Consider the following 23,241-nt stretch of genomic DNA (forward strand, 5'->3'; position numbering starts at 1 on the left):
GTCAGCCTGGCTGGCGTGCTCAGTGGTTGGGTGTCGACCTGTGGACCAGGAGGTTCGATTTCCGGTCAGGGCATATGCTCAGGTTGCAGGCTCAATCCCCAGTGTGGGGTGTTCAGGATGTAGCAAATCAATGATTCTCTCTCATCATTGATGTTTCTCTCTCTTCCTCCCTCCCCCTTCCTCTCTGAAATCAATAAAAAAATTTAAGTATATTAGTCAAATGGCATAAGCTGACAATCAGGAATGTCTCAGCCATTTTTGCTAACTGCTCTTTCACCCAAAAGATAGTCAATTGGAGTTGCCATTAGATAACCATGGACAACACTCTAAATGTTGGTAGGAATGAATATAGAGAAAGCTATCAGAAATGTGTATAACCTTCTCTTTTAAAAATGTTTTATTTAATATTTTGCCAGCTAAAATTTAAAAAATTGGGGCCAACAGAATGGTTTTAAAGAAAGCTCAGGGTTGTTGCTGTTTTTAAAGGAATTTAAAAGCCTTTTACTTTTCTCTAAAGTTGGAGCTGCTGCTCTTAAGTGTCTAGAACCAGACAGCTGCACAGAATCTGTGAGGAAAGTGGTAAGGAAATACCCAAAGGGGGTTAAGGTATTTGTGTTGAGCTATGGAGATGTGAATCTCACAGGCAGGAGAGCTTCAGAAATGCAAATAACCTACTTGAGATAATAACCACTATTCTGCCTGGAATGGCTCTTCAAGCCTCTGTGTCTGGAAGCCGGACTTTCTGGTCCTTCTCCTAATGTAGGGGGTACTGGAAGAGGAAATAAAGGAGGCGATAGAAAGGAAGATTGAACCCCTTCCATAGGGGGTCAATGTCTAATATATGCATAACTTCACACATCATATTACAAGGACCATGACCACAGAAAATTGCTAATATTACATTTGCCATGTTCCGAAGGTTATTTTGTTACACATTTTCCATAGTGATGTGCTTGATATATGAAAGTGAACAGTGCTTCTAAGGGACAGGAGCAGGTGGCTAATAAGAATGCATCTCACCCTTTGGCCAGCCCTGAGAGGAAAAAAATGTCTAGGGATGAATCAAGAAGTTAAACCTTTAAGGAGGGAAAAGCACAGCAGAGTCACTGAGGCCTACAACTTCAAAAGAAAGCAGAGCATGGGGAACTCTGACACAGACCTAAGAAGGTACCTAGTATCTTAACAAGATAGAGCATGTGAACAACACAAATATGTTCAGACACAAATAACCATCCCTCATGTGCATCCACATAGCTTTACAGCAGGGAAATAGCTCTCATACGCCATTCCCATTTTGCAGATAACGAACTTGGAAGCTCAGATCACATAGTTTAGAAGTGACGAAATCAGAACTGGGAACCTTATCTTCCGACTCAAATTACAGTGCTCCCTTACTACTTTCTAATATTGCAAATTCGATGAGCACCTTCTTTCTAAAACACTGTCTACTCAGGAAATAAGCCAAGTGTCCTTCCATAGATGATTGGATCAAGAAGGTGAGGTATATATACACAATGGAATGCTGCTCAGCCAGAGAAAAGGTTAAATACTGCCATTTGTGACAACACGGATGGAGCTTGAGAATATCATGATAAGTGAAATGTCACAGAAAAAGTCAAGAACCATGTGATTGTACTCATACGTGGGATATAAAACTGAAAGCAACAAGTGAACAAACAAACAAAAACTCACAGACACAGATAACAGTATGGAGAAGAGGGGTGTATGGAAGTAATAAAGGGTACAGGGGGTCAATATATGGTGACAGAAGGAGACTTGTCTTTGAGTGGTGAACACACAATGCAATATAGAAATGATGTATTATAGAATTGTACACATGAAACCTATATAATTTTATTAACCAATGTCACCCCAATAAATTTAATAAAAAAGAAAAGAAGAAACTGTCTACTAAAAGAAAAACAAGTTTAAAAACAACATACCAATCATTTAGAAAGATATTGAGTAGTATCAATCATTTTCAGCCACTGACTAAAAGAAATGCTGAAACTGTTAAAAAATGAAAATCAACATTTTAGGGTTTTGAGATTATACTAGTATGCAGCTTTTTAAAACACATTACCTGTGTTTTTAATATCTGAAAAAGGTTATTAAAGAACAACTAGAGCCCAGCCAGCGTGGCTCAGTGGTTGAGTGTCAACCTATGAACCAGGAGGTCGCGGTTCAATACCCAGTCAGGGCACATGCCTGGGTTTTGGGCTCAGTCCCCAGTAGAGGGCTTGCAAGAGGCAGCCCATCAATTATTCTCTTTCATCATTGATGTTTCTATCTCTCTCTACCTATCCCTTCCTCTCTGAAATCAATAAAAAATATACTTTTTAAAAAAATTAGAAGGAGAGTTTTACCAAACATTCAAAGAAGAACTAACATCTATCCTTCTCAAACTATTCCAAAAAATCCCAGAGGAAAGCACACTTCTAAGCACTTTCTACATGGCCAGCATTAGCCTAATTCCAAAATCAAAGATACTACAAAGAAAGAGGATTACAGGCCAATATCCCTGATGAACACAGATGCTAAAATCCTTAACAAAATATTAACAAATCGAATCCAGCAATTTATTCAAAAGATCAGACACCATGACCAAATGGGACTTATTCCAGGGATGCAAGGCTGGTACAATATTCGCAAATCAATAAATGTGATATATCAAATAAAGAAACTGAGAGACAAAAGTCACATGATCATATCAATTGACACAGAAAAAGCATTCGACAAAATCTAACACCCTTTTTTCTTTTCTCTTTTCTTTTTATAAATATATTGTATTGATTTTTTACAGAGAGGAAGGGAAAAGGATAGAGAGTTAGAAACATCGATGAGAGAGAAACATCGATCAGCTGCCTCCTGCACACCTCCTACTGGGGATGTGCCTGCAACCAAGGTATATGCCCTTGACCTGAATTGAACCTGGGACCCTTCAGTCCGCAGGCCGACGCTCCATCCACTGAGCCAAACCGGTTAGGGCCAACACCCTTTTTTCATACAAACTCTCAGGAAAGTGGAATAGAGGGATCATACCTCAACATTACATTAAAATACCAATGGCATATTTCACAGATCTAGAACAAACACTCCGAACATTTGTATGGAACCAAAAAAGACCCCAAGTAGCTACAGCAATCTTGAGAAAGAACAAAGTCGGAGGGATCACAATACTAGCTATCAAGTTATACTACAAAGCCACTGTAAGCAAAACAGCCTGAGACTGGCACAAGAACAGGAATATAGATAAATGGGACAGAACAGAGAACCCAGATCAACACAAACCATTGGATGTGGAGAAAAGGGGAGGTTCTTACACTGAGCACGCCAAAAGCTCAATTAATATTTGACAAAGGAGGCAAGAGCATACGATGGAGTCAAGACAGTCTCTTCAATAAATGGTGTTGGGAAAATTAGACAAGTACATGCACAAAATGAAAGTAGACCAGCAACTTACACCATACACAAGAATAAACTCTAAATGCATAAAAGACTTAAATGTAAGTCGTGAAACCATAAAAATCCTAGAAGAAACCATAGGCAGCAAAATCTCAGTTATATCTCATGGCAATGTATTTGCCGATACATCTCCTAGGGCAAGGGAAACAAAGAAGAAAATAAACAAATAAGAGTACATCAAACTAAAAAGCTGCACAGCAAAAGAAACCATCAACAAAATGAAAAGGGAGCCCACTGTATGAGAGAATATATTTGCCAATGATACATACAATAAGGGCTTAATTTCCAAAATATATATAAGGAATTCATACAACTTAACAAAAGGAAGACAAACAATCCAATTTAAAAATCAGCAAAGGACCTAAATAGACACTTCTCCAAAGAGGACATACAGATGGCCAAGAGACATATGAATAAATGCTCAAAGTCACTAATCATTAGAGAGGTGCAAATTAAAACAACAATGAGGCATCACCTCACACCTGTCAGAATGGCTATCATCAACAAATGACAAGTGCTGGTGAGCATGTGGAAAAAAGGGAACCCTCGTGCACTGCTGGTGGGAATGCAGACTGATGTAGCCATTATGAAAACAGAATGGAGTTTCCTCAAAAAATTAAATATGGAACTGCCATTTGTCCCAGTGATCCTACTTCTAGGAATATATCCTAAGAAACCAGAAACACCGATCAGAAAGAATATATGCACCCTTATGTCCATAGCAGCACAATTTACAATAGCTAAGACATGGAAACAGCCCAAGTGCCCATCAGTAGATGAGTAAATAAAAAAGCTGTAGTACATCTACACAATGGAATACTATGCAGCAGTAAAAAAAAAGGATCTCTTACCCTTTGAGACAGCATGGAGGGACCTGGAGAGTATCATGCTAAGTGAAATAAGTAAGTCAGAGAAAGACAAGTGTCACATGATCCCACTCATCATGTGGAATCTAAGTAACAAAATAAACTGATGAATGGAGTGTATCCAGAGACATGGAAGCATGGAACAGAATGCGGAATCTCAGAGGGGAGATGGGGGAGGGTGGGTGGGAGATCACCCAAAGACCTCATATGCATATTTGCATAACCTATGGACACAGACAATAGGGTGGTGAGGGTCTGGGGCAGAGGGCATGGCAAACTGGAGGGGTACAATGGGAAAGGAAGGATAATATATGTAAAACTTTCAACAATAAAGATTTTAAAAAACCTGATGAACAAAATAGATCCAGAGGCCTGAAAGCATGACACAGACTGGGGAATCTCAGGGGGAAGGCGGGGCGGGGCGAGGTGGGGTGGGGCAGGGTGGGGCAGGGCAGGGCAGGGCGGTGGGAAGTGATCAACTAAACTTGTATGCATATATGCGTAACCCATGGACACAGACAATAGGGTGGTGAAAGGGGAGCAGGCGTGGTGGAGGGGATCAATGGGGAAAAAGGGACATATGTAATACTTTCAACAATAAAGATAAATCTTAAAAGTTTTTAAAAATAACAGAAAGAATGAGTACACAGATGTTTTCAGAGAGTGTTTTTTTAAATCCTCATCCGAGTGAGGATATTTTTTCCACTGATTTTTAGTGAAGGGAGGGGAATGGGGGAGGGAGGAAGGGAGAGGAGAGAAAGAGATATGAGAGAGAGAGAGAGAGAGAGAGAGAGAGAGAACCATCCTCGTGAGAGAGACACATTGATTGGTTGCCTCTCACTAGCGTCCAAGTTGGGGGCGGCAATTGAATCTGCTCCAGCTACTGCAGTGCATGCCATTGACAGTTAACCTTTGACCGGGAATGGAATCTGAGACTCTTCGGTCAGAGGGCCAGACACTCTTTGGCCAGGGCCAGATAGTTTAACTGCATATTTTTCAGAGAGTAGTTTTGAGATGATCTCTGGGAAAACCTTCAGCAGCATAGAAGCTACTCTACATGAGGTTAACAACAGAATGGTGATGAAAGAACAATAATTGCCAACACTCCCTGAGTACTTACTGTGTTCTGTTAAAAGAGCAAATGTAGGCAGCCGTCAGTTGGAGCGCAGGCCTGACTGGCCACTTATGAGGGGCGGGCCGGAAGGGTGAGAGTAGCCCAGAGGATGCTGGATACACAGGGAACCAACAAGGGGTGCCCTGGGACTCCAAGTGGCGCCTTTTTGCTGATGTGCGATGAGGAGGCAGGCTGAGTGAGGGCTGTTACACCTCCAGGCTTCCCTAGGGCAGGTCCTGCAGCAACTTCCTCACTACCATAGGCAGTCAGGGAGCACTGGGGAGTCTACTCATTGGCCAAGATGGTAGAGGGGCGGTTCTTACATTGAGCACGCCCAAAGCTAGAAAGATGAACGGATAGGGCTCCAGGGAGTGAGAGTGAAGGCTAGATGATCAAGTTGAGTTGGGGATAATAAAAGTCACTGAATAGGAGACTGTTTAAATGAATTGTGATGTATCCATATAGTAAAAAACTATGCAGTCATACAAAAGCATGAGGTATTTCTTTACATACATATATGGAAAGGGCTCCTAAGTATACTTTTAAGTAGACAAAGTAAGGTGAAAAATAATATGCAGAGTGTGTTACTGTGTATAAAAGGCAATGGGGAGTATATATGTATATATAGAGACTCATTTGTTTGATATGCATAAAATGCCCATGGAAGGATTCCTAATCAACACATAGCTCAAGGGGGGAGACACTACATTGTATATACATTTGCATATTTTAATTTTGAGCACTGTGGAATTCATTACCAATTTAAAATACATTTTTAAATGAAAGTTTTAACAAGAGCCCTTGGCTGCTAAGTAGATAAGGAAACTGAGGAAGAGGGCAAAGCTAATGTGAGCATTTTAAAAATATATATTTTTACTGATTTCAGAGAGGAAGGGAGAGGCAGAGAGAGATAGAAACAGCAATGATGAGAATCATTGATTGGCTGCCTACTGGGGATCGAACCTGCAACCCGGGCATGTGCCCTTGACCAGAATTGAGCCCAGGACCTTTCAGTCCACAGGCCAATACTCTATCCACTGAGCCAAACTGGGTAGGGCTAATGCTAGCATTTTGAGTATGGAGTAAGAGAACTACAACAGCCATATTTCCCCACTGCTTACTATACTGTCATGTATTCCTTTAAGTGCTTTAAAAAATTAATACATTTATTCCTTTCTTGCAACCCTATGAGGTAATTTCTACTATTGTTCTCAATTCATGGACAAGAAAAGGCAAGTGCAGAGATTATGATGATGGTAAGTTGCAGAACCAGGGAAGTGAAAAGGAAAAGTCTTGAATGAGGGGTGGGGGAAGAGTCTAGAGGTAATGACATATTCTATTTTAGACATGATGAGATTGAGGTTACAAAAAAATGGCAAAATGCTAGATATTTGATACCTGTATTGATATCAAATACATGAATCTGGCTCCAGACTTAGGTTATAGCTCCTTAATTTAAAGTGTTTACTAATCCCAGAGTTTGGTTTGTTCATATTATACCTATTTTGTATAAGTGTGCAGTTAATACCTTTAAGCTTATTATACAAAGTACCTAGCATGTTACATTTAAATCCACCTTCCTGTCCCACTAACCTACCTTCCTCTTCTCCAAACACACAAGCAACATTTAAATAAGTTACTTAAAGTAACAAAAATGAAGAGACCCTCCACTTATAAAATATGTAAGAGAAGTCAAGAACTGGATCCAATGTGTTTTACTTACATTCTTTGTAATCATAAATTACCATATCATCTTAGAGGTGAGAAAACAGAGGCTAGATGATAAAGCTGAGTTGGTGATAATAAATACATCAGAAACCCAACTTCAGATATAAAACCCAAATTGAAAACAGTATTATATGAAAATCAAAAAGTGAATCAAACAAGGTCTCACATTGTCTTTGATAAACTAATGAGCATGATGTGACAATGTAATTAGATATGTACACAAAGTACAGGGAACAGTGTAGCGGAGGTTCCAGATAATGCAGGGCTACAAAGAGTTTGTTTCTACAAGCAAGAATCAGGGAAGTTTTCATAGAAATAGCATTTAATTTGAAATTAATAATGAAGGAAATCTATCAATACTGTTTTAAGAAAAAATCATGAAAATAAGTACATGAAAGTAAGCACATCCTATGATAATTATCAACTGAGCAGACCAGACAGTGATGTACAATTTCTAAGAAGTAGCTGAGGAAATAAGGAAGGTTTGATGCACATGCAAAGGGCTGTAATAGGACTTGAAGGACAATTGGGGTTTGAATGGGGAGGCAAAAAGAAGGCATTTAAGATGAAAGAAATACAAAATGAGTTTTAAACAAATTTCTAAGTGCCTGACACATAGTATGCCAGTACATATTTGCTAAGTAAATTATATATCCAAAGGCAATCTTCTCATTATTCATCAATTTAAGTGAGACAATAAACTATAACCAACTCAAGGCAAGGGTAAATATAGAAATGTGTCAAATAATAATACAGTAAAACCTCAATATAACAGACTAACGAGGAGGGGCCTGTTAAAGCCGAAAGTCTGTTATATAATAAAGTAGGTTTTCCAAATGCCTATGCTAACAAATTGACAAATTAGTTTACCTGTTTTTACTTATGTACACACATTTGTATGATTAAAATTAAGTATGTATAAAAAGTTTAATTTCACAGAAAAGTTTTCTATATGCATTATAGTAATTTTAAATTTATACTGACTAGGTCTAATCAATGCCTGCATTCAACATCACCGTGAATAAACAAATGCATATGGCTGGGATGTGGCTTAGCGCATGTGGGAACATCTTCCCTGCATGCCTTAAAACTGGTGCAGAAGCAAGTCATGCCAGGAGATAACAAAACCAATTACCACTCTTGATGAGGCGTGATCATGTGCTAATCATTCACTGAACATTGTTTACCAGCCATGACAATTAGATTTAAATATGTAGACTATAGTTGTAGGTACGTAATATTTATTTATGTTGGCAAATTTACTAGTGTTTTTTCCAACCTATGGTCTATTCGTTAAAATTTGTTAAAAAAACAACAGTGAATTGCCTGGCTCAGTGGTTAAGCATCAGCCCATAAACCAGGAGATCATGGTTTGATTGCCTGTCAGGGCCCATGCCCAGGTTTCCAGCTCGATCCCCAGTGGGGGGCGTGGAGGAGGCAGTTGATTGATGTTTCTCTCTCATCAATGTTTCTCTCTCTCCCTTCCTCTCTCTAAAAGCAATAAATTTTTTTTTCAAATAACAGTGAATTCACGACAAAAAATAACCTGATAATTTAATTATAAGCAAGTCTTGGTTAAAAGTATTTTAAAATTAACAGGGTGTTAATTTTCACATATGACAGTGGTTCTCAACCTTTTTAATGCCACAACCCTTTAATACAGTTCCTCATGTTGTGGTAACCCCCAACCATAAAATTATTTTCGTTGCTACTTCATAACTGTAATTTTGCTACTGTTATGAATCGTAATGTAAATATCTGTGTTTTCCGATGGTCTTAGGCTCTACAGCAGCGGTTCTCAACTTTTCTAATGTTTCGACCCACAGGTTGAGAACCGCTAGCAGGGTCGCCTAAGACCATCAGAAAACACAGATATTTACATTACGATTCATAACAGTAGCAAAATCACAGTTATGAAGTAGCAATGAAAATAATTTTATGGTTGGGGGTCACCACAACACGAGGAACTGTATTAAAGGGTCGAGGCGTTAAAAAGGTTGAGAACCACTGACATATGACATACAGACCAGAAAATTTGTCTGTTAAATTCGAAGTCTATTAAATTGTGGTCTCCAGATTTACTATACCGCCCCTGCCAGAATGAGAAAGAATAAATGGTTGTTCTCCCTCACTGCTAGGCACATGCAACCTAGAGGGATGGAAGATGACTAAGCCTGGTGGCTTGATTATTGGAATTCAGTTAGCTATACCAATAAGGGCTTCATCTCAGAAATACATATACTAGAATGACAGGGGTGGGAGGCAGAGGGTGGTAGCGAGCTAGTTCGTGTTTTCTCCCAAAATTTCTTTCCAATGTATCCTGGAAGCCTAAACCAGAGGGACCTATAGCTCCCCTGAGCTCTGAAAATAGAGCCATTATCTGGTTTGGTTTTCGGATACATGTGTCACCTTTGCTAAGTTTATATTTCTGTTCTTCCTATGCCCTTCAAGCTAACCTGAAGACACTGTTCCCAGTCCATTTTCTGTGTCTCAAAGCTCACTGAAGATATAAGAATCCCCCCCAAAAATTTCTGAAGAACGGGATGAGGTCATTTGTGAGTCACTGGTTTCTGTTGTCCAAATGTCCTGTTGGTTATATCATCCTGTTTAAGTTGCCCAAAGAACGAGGGGAAAGGCAGACTACTGGCCCTTTCTCTAGGAGGTGCTAAAGTCCAGTGGGAGCAATGTTAAACCAAAAGTAAATAAAGCCCGTGCTCTAACTTCAGCCTTTGGGCAAGTGAATTCAATCTTGTGAGGTCTCCTTTCACCCCACCTGGAAGGTGTTTTAAAGATAGCAAAGCACGAATTCTATCAGCAGTGTTGCAGAGAGGAGTCTCAAACCAAGTAAGAAAAGGAAGTGAAACTAAGATATACACGGAATAGCAGGCAGCCTCTGTTACATACATTATGGCATTTAGTCTATCCAAACTTCTTTTGAGATAAGATTATTAATCCACATTCTCTAAAGGAGAAAAGCAATGTCCAGGGTAATGCAGCAAGTAAGTGGTGGTATTAGGAGTTTTAAAGCAGTTATGCCTGCTGCTCCAAACCATCATAGTTTCCATTAGTTTCAAACCCAAACTTAAAGATTATTCTCTTTGCCTAGTTTTTATCAGCCTGAGTGACATCAGACAGGTGCTAAATAATACCAAAGGAAATAAAGGATTGGCCCTTTGACCATCTGTTTGGACTTATTTTTCCAAAGAATAAATTGTATTTATTTTGTGATTTAATTCCCACCAAATTCATTGAATTTTACACACACACACACACACACACACACACACACACACACACACGCGCGCGCGCGCAGTTCTTCCAAGTAATCACTGCAAGTCGATTTGCTACAGCAATTTGGTTCAATCTTACACCTACAGAGGAACCAGCCACCTTGGCCAGGATTTAAAGAGCTAGGTAGGGCAGGGCGTAGGTTTCCACCTCAAATAAAGCTCAGCCTCCCTTTAAAGAGAAGGCACACCCAAAGCAGCTCCTCCCCCGAGGCTGCCTCCGGGACTTCACCCGCCAGCTCAATGTCCCCAATAGCCTGCGCTCAAACCTTAACTCACTTCCCCCTTCTCCTTCCTTTTAGAAGCATCTCTGGGTACCTGTTACCGCTGAGGGGGGTTTACGTGAGAGTGCTGTCCTTCTGAACCCTGTACTCTGTACTCTGGCTGCAACTTTGGCTGGGCTGGGTTAGGTCAAAGACAAACCTCGCTGCTTAAGGAGAAATGAGAGTGCCGAGCCCCGGCGGACTAAGTTAGACAAAGCCATCCATTCTTGCCCCCCACCCCTTCATTTCTCCCACGAGGCTCCCCGACCTTCCTATCCCTTCTTTGCTCAGCCCTTCAGCAAAATCATTTTCTCTTGAGTTTCATTCAGTTCCACATAGTTTTTGTGCCCTTCCTCCCCAACCCACCTATGCCCTCCCCCCGCCCCCCCCGCTAAAACCTAAAGAACAGAAGTGGGGCTGGGGCTGAATCTCAACAGAGGAGATGGGAGCGCGTGGGTTCTAATCCCAGAGTCACTTACCGCCCATGTCACTAGCTGGGGACTCCTGATGTTTCCGGACCTCATACCGTCCTCCCCGAGGCTCATACTTCTCAGCTGATCGCAAGACAGCTGTTTCCTTCACACCCGCCCCTGTCTGCCAGCGACTCGCTCTCGCCTTCTCTTGCTGGGCCCCCCAACCTCCCCTTTTCCTCCTGGCTGGAAACTGGGGAGGAGGGCCAGGGCAGAGGGAGTCAATTCAGACTCAGCTGGGCCACCCTCGCAACAAGGGAAACAAAGCTCTCAAGCATCCAATCCCAAATCGGGGGGGCCAGCAAAGCAGACTTCCTAAAAAGAATCTCCCCCCACCCCCCCCCCACCCCCTGCTGCCAATGCAGCTTTTTCCCTCGGCTAAAAATAAAGTGGGTTCGCTGGGTCGAAGTGGCCAAAGCCGAGGATCCTCGGTTCCCCTTTCACCTCCACCAATTCAGTTCCGGCCAAGCCCACTCTCCACCCATCCTCTGCACTCCACATACCCTGGAAGAGAGGGCCCGGGGTTGGACCTAAGGAAACCAACCCAGATCCCAAAGCAATACTTGAATACAAAGTTGAGGCGGACGAGCGAGGACCCGTTCAGGACAGGAATCTTTCCCGCTGCCTTCGCCGCCCCACACCCCAGCGCCTTCCTAACGAGAAAGGAGGGGCAAATGCGTACAATTGGTGGAAACATATAGAGGCATCCCCAGCCCAGGGCAGGGGCTTCAGCGAAAAAATGGCCCCAACTCCTGGGGAGACATTTCTTGGAAGCACCCAGCTGCCCCACTGGAGAGATCCTAAAGTGCTAGCAGGGCAACTTGAGTGGGTGGGGTGACTCTGTCTCTAGCCGGTTACACCCAGAAGAGAGGTGTGACCACCGTGAGGGTGGAGTTCCTTAAAAGGGACAGACGTCTGCCAGAGGAGAGTCAAAAGTGGGAGGAGGTGGAAAAGGGTGTGGCTGAGACCAGGGCGGGGAGAGAGGAGGGGGTGGGGCGGGGCACTGGGCGGAGAGTACTGGTCTTGCCCCTCCCAGCAGCTTCTCTCAGTCACCAGCCCCAGCAGGTATATAACTCGAGTCAAATTTCAATTCCCTTTTTCCCTTCCCATCAAGAGGCTTGCCAGTGCTCTGCTTGGTCACCAATCCATTCGGATTTAAACTAACTCACCAGGGGAGGGCGAAAGGGGTTGGGGATTGGGGTTAGGGGCTGTCTACAAAGAGAGGAATGGGGAAAGGAAAAAGCAAATCTGGCCACGGGAATCATATCCACCCGCCTAGCTCTCCATGGTAACAGGAAGACACCAGCAGGGACAGCGAGGTCACAGTGTCTTCTCAAGGTGGAGACTAAGAGCCGAGGAGAATGGAGCTGGGGCATTTTGTAGCAAGAGACAAGGAAAGAAGGTGAGGGTGAAAGAATGGGTGGGGAAGAAGGAGGAGTTTGAAGAACTGTGGGGACAGAAAGACTCTTTTAGTCTTCCGGATACCAGACCTCTAAGAATAGGGTTCTCAACTGCCTGAGACTACCTTTCAGCCAGGCATTGCTAAGATTCCTGTAGAGCTGAATCCATAAAACAGCCACATTTCCAGGATTTCTTTGCCCTTGCCTGAAAGTCCCTCTCTAGGTCATTTTAATGGGAGGTCAGGAAGTCTCAAGCAACCACAGGCCCTTATCAGTGCGTCCTCCCTACCACAATTCTTTTACAGGGGAGGAAAGAGCAGCGAGTCGAGAAACAAAGCAGAGGGACGGAGGAAGCAGAGAGACAGGAGAAATAATAGCTCCTGTGTCTTCGGCACCTAATATGGGCAAGTCACTGGGCCAGGTGCATTTATCATTTCTTATTCCCGACAACGACCCTGGAAAGTAGGTATTAGTATACTCTTCAAGCCCCCTTTTAAAGAATAAAACAAGTTCAAAGCTCAGTGTGGTTGGCAATTAGACAGACATGAGCGGAGCAAGGACGATGGGCCCGGTACAGAAGATCACCAGGGCAGAAAGCCCTGGGGGCCTAGCAATTATAGGGTGGGGCCTCACCCCCATGGTGGCCTTTCCTCCACTAGCTTATCACTGGTCCTGGTCCTGCGGTTTGGACCCCCTGACCTTTCCTCCCTAGAGATAACATCTAGGCCTCCGTTGTATTACAGCTCCAGCACCAGAAAAGAAGCAAAACCAGGCCAGTAACCCCAGGGCTTACCTCAGGACCAGTTGCATTGGATAATGATCCTCTGCCCTGGCACCAACCAATAATCAATCAGTGGAACCTGAAAAGTCACACCTGGAAAACTGCTGAATATTCTATTGAGATCTTCCCCCAGGACCTCCCCTAATATCTCCACCTTTAAAACCCTTAGGACAAAGGACCCAGTAAGCTCTCCCTCCCAGGAGCTGCCACACCTTCCCCTTCCCTCTCCCCATCCCCCCAGGCACATTTCCATTGGCTTTCTCACTCTCAAGCTCCAAAGGCCCTCCCTTTGCCTCTATAACTTATTTCCTGAGCCCATTTCTTCTACAAATTACTTCTTTTCTCTCTGTGATGTTCCAAATAAATGTTCTCCTATAGTTTGAGTCTCGGCTCTGAATTCTTTCCTAGTCAGAACTCAAGTAACCCAAGTCCCGGTCTGACATCTGGCACCCTTCCCGCCTACAACACCAGTACTTCCCAACACATATATGCCCACGTGCTTGATCTTTCTGCCTGAATGTCTTCTAATCATCTCATCTTCTTACTCTGCCTCTAAAGTCCGAGGTTCTCCTCTTATAATTCCCCAGCTACCTGAATGGAATCATTATGCATGTCAACATCCAAAGCAGAACCCTGGGACTCACCCTCTACCACAGCATTTTCAACCTTTTTCATTTCATGGCACACATAAACTAAATACTAAAATTCCGCAGCACACCAAAAACGTCTTTTTTGCCAATCTGACAAATTACCTACCCTTTTTGCTCCAAAGTGACTTTAAAAAAAATCAGGTATCACCCAGCCACGTGGCTCAGTGTTTGAGCATTGACCTATGAACCAGGAGGTCACAGTTCAATTCCTGGTCAGGGCATATGACCAGGTTGTCAGCTCAATCCCCAGTTGGGGGCGTGTAGGAGGCAGCTGATCAATGATTCTCTCTCATCATTGATGTTTCTGTCTCTCTCCCTTTCCTGTCCTCTCTGAAATCAATAAAAATACATTGTAAAAAAATTAAAAATCAAGTGCCTATAATTGTATAATAAGGATTTCTAGTACCAGGAGTTAACCAATCAAACACAACCATATTATGCAAGGTGACCAATAAGATGCAACTCTATTATAAATAGCCTATAATTATGGTTCAAGACAGAGCATTCACACCTACAGTTATTGTTGTGTTGGTTGTCATTTTTTTTAATTTGACAATCTAAAGGAAAAGAAGTCAGTGCCCCTGTCAGGTATTGCTTTTTAAAAATTTTTTTTGCAGCACACCAGATGAAAATCACTGCTCTAACCTATTGTACTCTGGACTCAGCCTACCTCTGAAGCAGCAGAAATCCTGGTACTTTCTTGAGCTTAATCTGTATTACAAATCCCTGAGAATGCCTGTTTCCATGTCTATTCTTTGGCTCACCTTGCTTCTCTGTTTGAAATGGCTTAAACTCTCTGTTAATCCTTCTTGAAAGGATTAACTCAAGATCATCCCCCCCCTCTCCTTATTTAATTCCTTCAGGCAAAACTGACCATTGATTCCTCTGTGCTCTTCTCCACCTCAGAGGACCTATTTGTACATATAATTGCTCCCCCCACTAGACTATAAAGTCCCTGAGATTAGGCATCAGACGTTATAATTTCTGTAACCTGCGTGCCAGGTAATATTATTAACAATAGTAATAGTTACTGAGGATTAACTATGTGGCAAGCTCTTTTCCAAGCCGTGTGTGTGTGTGTGTGTGTGTGTGTGTGTGTGTGTGTGTGTGTGTACACTGAATTCTTCTGACAACTTTATGGATAGGTATTGTTACTACCCATATTTTACAGATAAGGAGACTAAGGGACAGAGATTAAGTAATATGCATAGGTTGAAATAATTTCCCTGTAGTAGAGGTTCTATAAAGAACTCCCTATATCACTAATTCATATTTTTCTACCATCTGCCCAGCTTACTATGTAAGACACAGAACCACATAGACAGGTGTACAATTCTCTACACATTCTTTGAAAATAATCACTTTATGCCAGGCAGCTTTAGTCTAAAATATGGGGAGTTCTACTAAACATAGGATTCTCACCCCTCCAACCAACACTATTTTCAGCAATACTGGAAAGTTTTCTCTTAGATTCCAGTGTGTGAAAAGACATTGAACTGTTTTTGTTTTTAATTTTTATAAGTATATTTTTATTGATTTCAGAGAGGAAGGGAGAGATAGAAACATCAATGATAAGAATCATTGATGGCTTCCTCCTGCACACCTCCTACTGGGGACTGAGCCCACATCCCTGGCCATGTGCCCTTGACTGAAACCCAGGACCCTTCAGTCCATAGGCTGATGCTCTATCCACTAAGCCAAACCGGCTAGGGACATTTTTTTAATTTTTAAATTACAGTTGACATACAATATTATATTAGTTTCAGGTGTACAGAATAGTGGTTAGACATTTATATTACTTACAGATACCCCAATATATCTTGTACCCACCTGACATCATGTATAATTATTCCAATACTAGAGGCCCGGTGCATGAATTTGTGCACCAGTGGGGTCCCTCAGCCTGGCCTGTGGGAATGGGGCTGAAACTGGCTCTCCGATGTCCCCTGAGGGGTCCTGAATTGCGAGAGGATGCAGGCCAGGCTGAGAGACCCCCACCGGTGCACAATGGGGGCCGGGGAGAGACATGAGGTTGGCCAGCTGGGGAGGGACAGAGGGAGGACTCCAGGGTGTATCTGACCCTGTCACTCAGTCCCCATTGGCCGAACCCCAGCAGCAAGCTAATCTACCAGTCAGAGCATCTGCCCCCTGGTGGTCAGTGCACATCATAGCCAGTGGTTGAGCAACATTAGCATATCATTAGCATATTATGCTTTGATTGGTTGAACGGATGACCAGACGACTAGACACTTAGCATATTAGGCTTTTATTACATAGGATATAAAAGCCTAAGTGACCAAATGACCGGTTGCTATGGCGCCCACTGACCAGCAGGGGGCAGGTGCTCAATGCAGGAGCTGTCCCCTGGTGGTCAGTGTGCTCCCACAGCAGGAGCACTGCTCAGCTGACTGACAGGCACCAGACGCAGGGCTCACAGCTGGCGAATGGCCGCTGTGGCAGTGTGAGGCTCTCCCGGTGGGGACTGACTAGGCATGATCCCGCAGCAAGCGCAATGGGGCCCAGGATGAGCAGGAGTGGCAGGTGGCATTGGACTGCTGGTTTCCGCAGATTCCCCCAGGCCACACTGAGGGACCCCACTAGTGCATGAATCTGTGCACTGGGCCTCTAGTGTTTATAATAAAGCTCTATGGTTCTAACTTCCCCTTCCCTTAACTTCTGCTTTCCCTTATATAAATACCTCTCTATCTTGGCATGCAGGCTAGAAAACGCACATCATTTGCCATGTCTGCATGCACTGGGTTGAGTCAAGGATAAATCCTTTTTTCAGGAATAAATCCTTTTCAGTGATGAAACAGTCTATATTATTTTCAGTCAACAATAGGGAGCACCACAGGTGCTCCTTTGTATTCGCTGGCTTAAGAAATAAACCAAATAGCTCTAGGCAGTTTGGGTCAGTGGAAAGAGCCTGGGCCCCTCAGACTGAAGGGTCCCAGGTTCAATTCCGGTCAAGGGTGCATGCCTCTGTTGCAGGCTCCATCCCTGGCCCTGGTTGGGGTGTGTGTAGGAGGCAACCAATCGATGTGTCTCTCTCACATCCATTGATGTCTCTCTCTCTCTCTCTCTCCCTCTCTCTCTCTCTCTCTCTCTCTCTCTCTCCCTCCCTCCCTTCCACTCTCTCAAAATCAATGGAAAAATATCCTTAAGGATTAACCAAAAAAAAAAGGAAGGGAAGGGAAGGGAAGGGAAGGGAAGGGAAGGGAAGGGAAGGGAAGGGAAGGGAAGGGAAGAGAAGGGCGGGAGGAAGGAAATAGCAGCCTACAATATCTTCAACTGCTTCCATCTCACCCTAAGCCTTAGGGAGACTTCTGGTTGAACTAGTAGGCCTGTCGTTTCCTCTATATACCCAAAGAGTCAGATGAGAAGTTTGAGTTAAATTTATCATGGAACCTAGTGAACAGCTAAGAAATATGCAGACAAAGGATACATGGAACACACTGACAGCTGTCAGAGGGGGCGGGGGGCACTGGATGAAATAAGGTGAAGGGATTAGCCAAAGAACATATATGCATAACCCATATACTCAGACAACAGGGTAGTGATGGCCAGAGGGAAGGGAGGGGGACTTGGGCTGGGTGGAAGTGGGTAAAGAAGGGGAACATGGGGAACATCTGTATTAGTGTCTATAATAAAAATAAAGTTAAAAAATAAATATGCAGACACCACATGTGTCAGGGCCCACAAGATGCTGGTTCTTCCCATTCCCTCTTCCTCCTCTTCCTCCTCCTGCTTCTCCTTTTCACAAAAGCCAGCTGACAAACTACCAGGGTGGAGCCCAGTCTGAGGGCCGTAGAGAGGAAGGAAAAGCCTCATTAAGAAAACCACCCCCCCCCCCTGCTCCCAGAACAACAACAACAAAAAGAAGGCTTGTTGGGGAGCTGAGGTGAAGAGGTGGGGAAGAACATGGTGAAGTGAGGAAGGGTGGGGAGAGCAAGGGGAGTTAGGGCACAACAGGGTAGAGCTGGTCTGAGAGAGGAGGGAAGTCAAGCAGTATATAAACAAAAACCCCTACATTCCTAGGTCACTGTTCACAGAACAACAAAAGTGTAGCTGAAACCAGTGCATAGCTCAGTTCTAATGGGAAAAAAATGTCCCTCCTCACCCACTTTCTTCTTGCTCTGCAGTTTCCCAGAGGGCATATTCCTCCTTCTAGGAGGAGACCTTTTGCCCCTCTGCTAATGTTGAACCAGTGTTAAGTTCCTCACACATCCCAGGGATCAGTACTAAGGTTACTGTCTGTAAAGGCTAAGTTTGTTTTGGAGAAGGAAATCTACTTACTTAACTGAGAGGAGAAAGCCTGGAAGGAGACTGTGGGAGAAAAACAATGACTTCGCCTACAAGCTGCACAATCTTGGGCAAGTAACTTCACTTCTCTTAAATTCAGTTTACTCACCTTTTTTTAGGGTTTTTTGTTATATATATAAAATTGATTTCAGAGAGGGAGAGAGATAGAAACATCAATGATGAGAGAGAATCATTGATTGACTGCCGCCTGGATGCTCCCAACTGGGGATCGAGCCCGCAATCCGGGCATGTACCCTCGACTGGAATCAAACCTGGGACCCTTCAGTCTGCAGGCTGACACTCTATCCACTGAGCCAAACCGGCTAGAGCCGTTGTTTGTTTTTTGTTTTGTTAATCCTCACCAGAAGATATTTTTCCATTGATTTTTTTTTTTTTTTTTTTTTTTTTTAGCGACAGTGGAAGGGAGGGGGAAGACAGAGAAAAAGAAACATCAATGTGAGAGAGACACTTGGCCCCGGTTGGGGCTGGGGATTCAGCCTGCACCTGAGGTACATGCCTTGACCAGAACCGAACCCAGGGCCCTTCAGTCTGCACATCGATGCTCTATCCTCTGAGCAAAACTGGCTATGGCTCACCTACTTCTTTTAAAGGTATGCTGCTAGGACTTACTTCTTTTTTATATATATATTTTATTGATTTTTTACAGAGAGGAAGAGAGAGGGATAGATAGAGAGTTAGAAACATTGATGAGAGAGAAACATCGATCAGCTGCCTCTTGCACACCCCCTACTGGGGATGTGCCCGCAACCAAGGTACATGCCCTTGACCGGAATCGAGCCAAACCGGTTTTGGCAGGACTTACTTCTTAGAATTGTCAAAAAAATTAAATAAGAGGCAAAGCTGGCTTTCTAGTGAAATTATGAAAGCTTGATCTTCAGGGAAGGGCTTTCACCCCTTGAGGAAAGTGCTCATTTGAATGGGCCCTTTCCAAGACCCTGGAAGGGATGAAACAGTGCTTTTTTCTTAAAGGGGGTCCCCCAAATTGTATAAGCTTCAGGCCCCCAAAACCCTGGATCTGCCCCTTATGAAAGAACTAAAGGCCTGGTGCACAGATTCCTGTACCAGTGGGGGTTCCTCGGCCTGGCCTGCACCCTCTTGTAATCTGGGACCCCTTGGGGGATGTCAGAGAGCCAGTTTCTGCCTGATCCCCACAGGCCAGGCCGAAGGACCCCACCAGGCATGATCGGGTCCAGGCAGGGGCCGCGGGAGGGCTCCAGGGCGTGTCTGGCCTGTCTCGCCCAGTCCCGAATGGCCAGACACCAGCAGCAAGCTAACCTACCGGTTGGAGAGTCTGTCCCTAGTGGTCAGTGTGCATCATAGCAAGTGGTCGACCGAATGGTCAGACACTTAGCATATTAGGCTTTTATTATATAGGACTAGTAGCCCTGCGCACGAATCCGTGCATGAGTACCTCGTTGCCGCTTGCCTCAGCTGGCCACCTGCCCACCGCCGCTCGTGCGTAGCTCTCCGCTGCTTGTAGCTCGCTGCTGTGCCCTCCTGTAGCTCTCCGCCCACTGGCCCGCCCTCTTGTAGCTCTCCAGATGCTGGTAGCTCGCTGCCCCGCCCTCCTGTAGCTCTCCCTGACTTGTAGATTGGTCGTGATGTTACAGCGTAATGGATAATTAGCATATTCCTCTCTTTTATATAGCATAGCCTACAAAACACAGTGCTTAGCATAAAGAAAGCTCTTCCATAAAGGATAACTGTCATTCTTAGCAATGACAGCTTTTAAATCTACTAGCTTTAGACTGAGTCTCTTTCTAGCCACAGATGTTGGGACTATACTTCCATGTTTGCCATACCTCCCATCTTGTATATATAAATAAACCAACTTATAGAAATTAGAACTAAACTGCTTGCTTGAGACATTCAGAGGCACAACTAAATTCAGCTTAGGAATGGCCACTGGACCAGGAGCAGGTTGAGCAGGGTTTGACATTCTCCTCGCAGAGAACTATCTCAGGCAAGCTCTGGCAGGCCTGCTAATTCCCACAAGTTCAGCTGTGCCTCAGACTGCTAACTTTATCAGCCAATGGCTTAACTAGGAGTGCATGTGTGTGTGCATGTGTGTGTTGGGGCTAGGTGATTAGGTATGCATGGATTTTTCACACCAGGTTAGACCCTAGATGCTATAATACCCATAAACTGGAGGAGAGGAGGTTTATAATCATCAACCAAGCCAAACCAGAAAAACTGGGAGCCTCAGACTCATCTGCAGGAAAGAATAACATCCTTTGTCTGGTCCCCAAAATGTATATTCCTGAATCAGGGAAGGATCCTATTGAGTGTACAAGAAAAAGACTTGCATTCTTGTTTTCATTTTAAACAAATAAATATGCTTGATTGTCTAGCAGGGGTGGGGGACCTTTTTTCTGCCAAGGGCCATTTGGGTACTTATAACATCATTCGCAGGCCATACAAAATTATCCACTTAAAAAGTAGCCTGCTATATTTGGTCAAACATTTCATTAACTCACCCCCAATGTCTTGGCGGGGCCAGACCAAATGATTTCTTGGGCCCAAGGGCTGCATGTTCCCCACCCCCTGCGTCTAAGGACCTGTATAAATAGAACAGAAACTTATTTATCACTGAGCTAATTCAGAGACGCCAGGGTCCTACAAGCCCCCCACAGGTAGGCTCACACTTCTCATCCTTGTATTATGACAAGCATTTCTCACTTTCCTGACAGAGGGGTTGTGTCTATCTCCCACTATCCTCCAAACCAATGGGAGATTAGCCTTCACCCTTTTGTCCATTGTAGTCTTATCACTTCTCTCAGAGAGTGAAACAGAGAGAAGAAAGGAGGGAAGCATGTCTTTGGTGCTTTCATTAAACCTTCCCACTAACACACCTATTGAAGTACTGCACCTTTATTCTTCCTTCCTCTGCCCTTTGCCCAAATGGCCCTATATTATGGTAATCATTTCCTCTCAAGTTAATATCACAAATACTGCAGCAGCCTTCCATGAAGTCACAATGTCAGGACATCACCTTCTCAAGCTAGGCTAGCAGGGAATTTAAAAGAGTAAGGCAGGCACATTAGCAGTATAATTCACTTCCTAAGGTGAGATAAATGATTTGATCTGGGAAGAGAGTCTAATTAGTATGTCATGGAGATACTACAGCTGCTTACATAGTGTGAACACACAGAAGAAATTATCAGGACTATGTGAATGACAGGTAGAAAGAATATACACAAATATGCTAAAAATAAAATATTGGTGGGCCCAGCCGGCATGGCTCAGAGCATGGACCTATGAACCAGGAGGTCTTGGTTTGATTCCAGACAGGGCACATGCCTGGGTTGTGGGCTCGATCTCCAGTGTGGGGCGTGCAAGAGGCAGCCGATCAATGATTCTCTCTTATCATTGATGTTTCTCTCTCCCTCTCCCTTCCTCTCTGAAATCAATAAAAAATATATTTTAAAAAAATATTGGAGGCACACATTGGATGCAAGAGTTATTCACCCAAGCACAGAATGTCGATGTAGGAGGGACCCGAAGAGATTATTTTTACCCAATGCTTTTCAACATGTGGTATGCATTCCAATAGCAATATGAAGAGTTATCTTAGGTGGTACATAGATAAATAGTTTCTAATAGTACATATTTATTTATGGAGAGTAAAACTAGATTTCTATTTATGCTAGTGCTATTTTTGATGATTTTTTTTAGTAATATAAGAATTACCTTAGGTGGTACAGAGATAAATAGTTTCTAATAGTATGCATTCTATTTATGGAGAGTAAAACTAGTTTTCTATTTATGGTTGTGTTATTTTTGATAAAATATTTTTAGTAAGATAAGGTATGTTTATTTAAGGAAGCACATTAAGTAAATCATGGTACAGGTGGTACTCAGCTATGGTCTAAAACTCTAAATCATAAAGGTGAAATATAAATAACTGAACTTTAGCAGTCAATTATTGAATCCAATTCTCCTCCCAATTCAGGAGTTCCTTTACTAGTCACCTTGGTTTAGAGCAGTGGTTCTCAACCTTTCTAATGCCGCGACCCTTTAATACAGAACCGCTAGCAGGGTCGCCTAAGACCATCAGAAAACACAGATATCTACATTACGATTCATTAACAGTAGCAAAATTACAGTTATGAAGTAGCAACGAAAATAATTTTATGGTTGGGGGTCACCACAACATGAGGAACTGTATTAAAGGGTCGCGGCATTAAAAAGGTTGAGAACCGCTGGTTTAGAGAAAGGTTGAACTCCCAAATCAATAAATACCTAGCAAGCCTGCCTCCTCCTTTAGTGCCCCTGGCAGAATTGCTAATTATGGTAGTTTCCCAGGGAACCTAGATGAAGCTTACACCTTTTCTGAACACACTTCCACAGTGATCGGCTGCCTCCTGCACACCCCTTACTGTGGATCGGGCCCACAACCCAGGTATGTGCCCTTGATCGGAATCGAACCCGGGACCCTTCAGTCCACAGGCCAACATTCTATCCACTGAGCCAAACCGACTAGGGCTTTCAGGAAGTTTTCCTTGAACCTCCAGTTTGGGCTAAGGGGCCCTCTCCCAGCACTCTGACATATTTCTCTCAGAGGGTTCACTGCATTAGAGGACACCTATCTTTTTTATGTCAGACTCACCCATTTGTCAGTTGCGTGAAGTCAGAAGTTCAATCGTCAGTTCGATCATCTTTATACTTTTAACTCTGAGCACAGTGCTTATCTTATGACAAGTACCCAATAAAATTGGTAGAAGGGGATAATTGAGAGCCCCAATGTCTGGGTGTGAATACTAACTTCACCACTTATAGCTGTGTGACCTTGGATAAGTTATTTAATGTGTCTGGGCCCTAGTGTCCTCATTTGTAAAATAGGAATTATAACAGTACCAACCTCATAGAATACTGAGGGGATTATATAACATAA

General features: G+C 43.4%; 1 protein-coding gene across 6 annotated transcripts in view; it reads right to left on the bottom strand.

The window, feature by feature from the left end:
* KLF8 (KLF transcription factor 8) overlaps positions 1-23,241 on the bottom strand; it is a gene marked incomplete at its 3' end in the record, with an annotated part of 96,298 nt that overhangs the window by 25,890 nt on the left and 47,167 nt on the right. For 2 of the 6 annotated variants that reach the window (XM_079765379.1, XM_079765383.1), the window contains exon 1: positions 11,203-11,481. The exons of 3 other annotated variants lie outside the window; for them this stretch is intronic. In XM_079765379.1, the coding sequence (XP_079621505.1) occupies positions 11,203-11,209 (7 nt within the window). In that variant the 5' untranslated portion in view covers positions 11,210-11,481. Of the gene's footprint in view, positions 1-11,202; positions 11,482-19,758; positions 19,779-23,241 lie in introns of those variants that run through there. One more of the 6 variants, XM_079765382.1, reaches the window with a different exon arrangement.

This window comes from Cnephaeus nilssonii, assembly GCF_951640355.1.
Source record: "Cnephaeus nilssonii genome assembly, chromosome: X".
Taxonomy (NCBI): Eukaryota; Metazoa; Chordata; class Mammalia; order Chiroptera; family Vespertilionidae; genus Cnephaeus; species Cnephaeus nilssonii.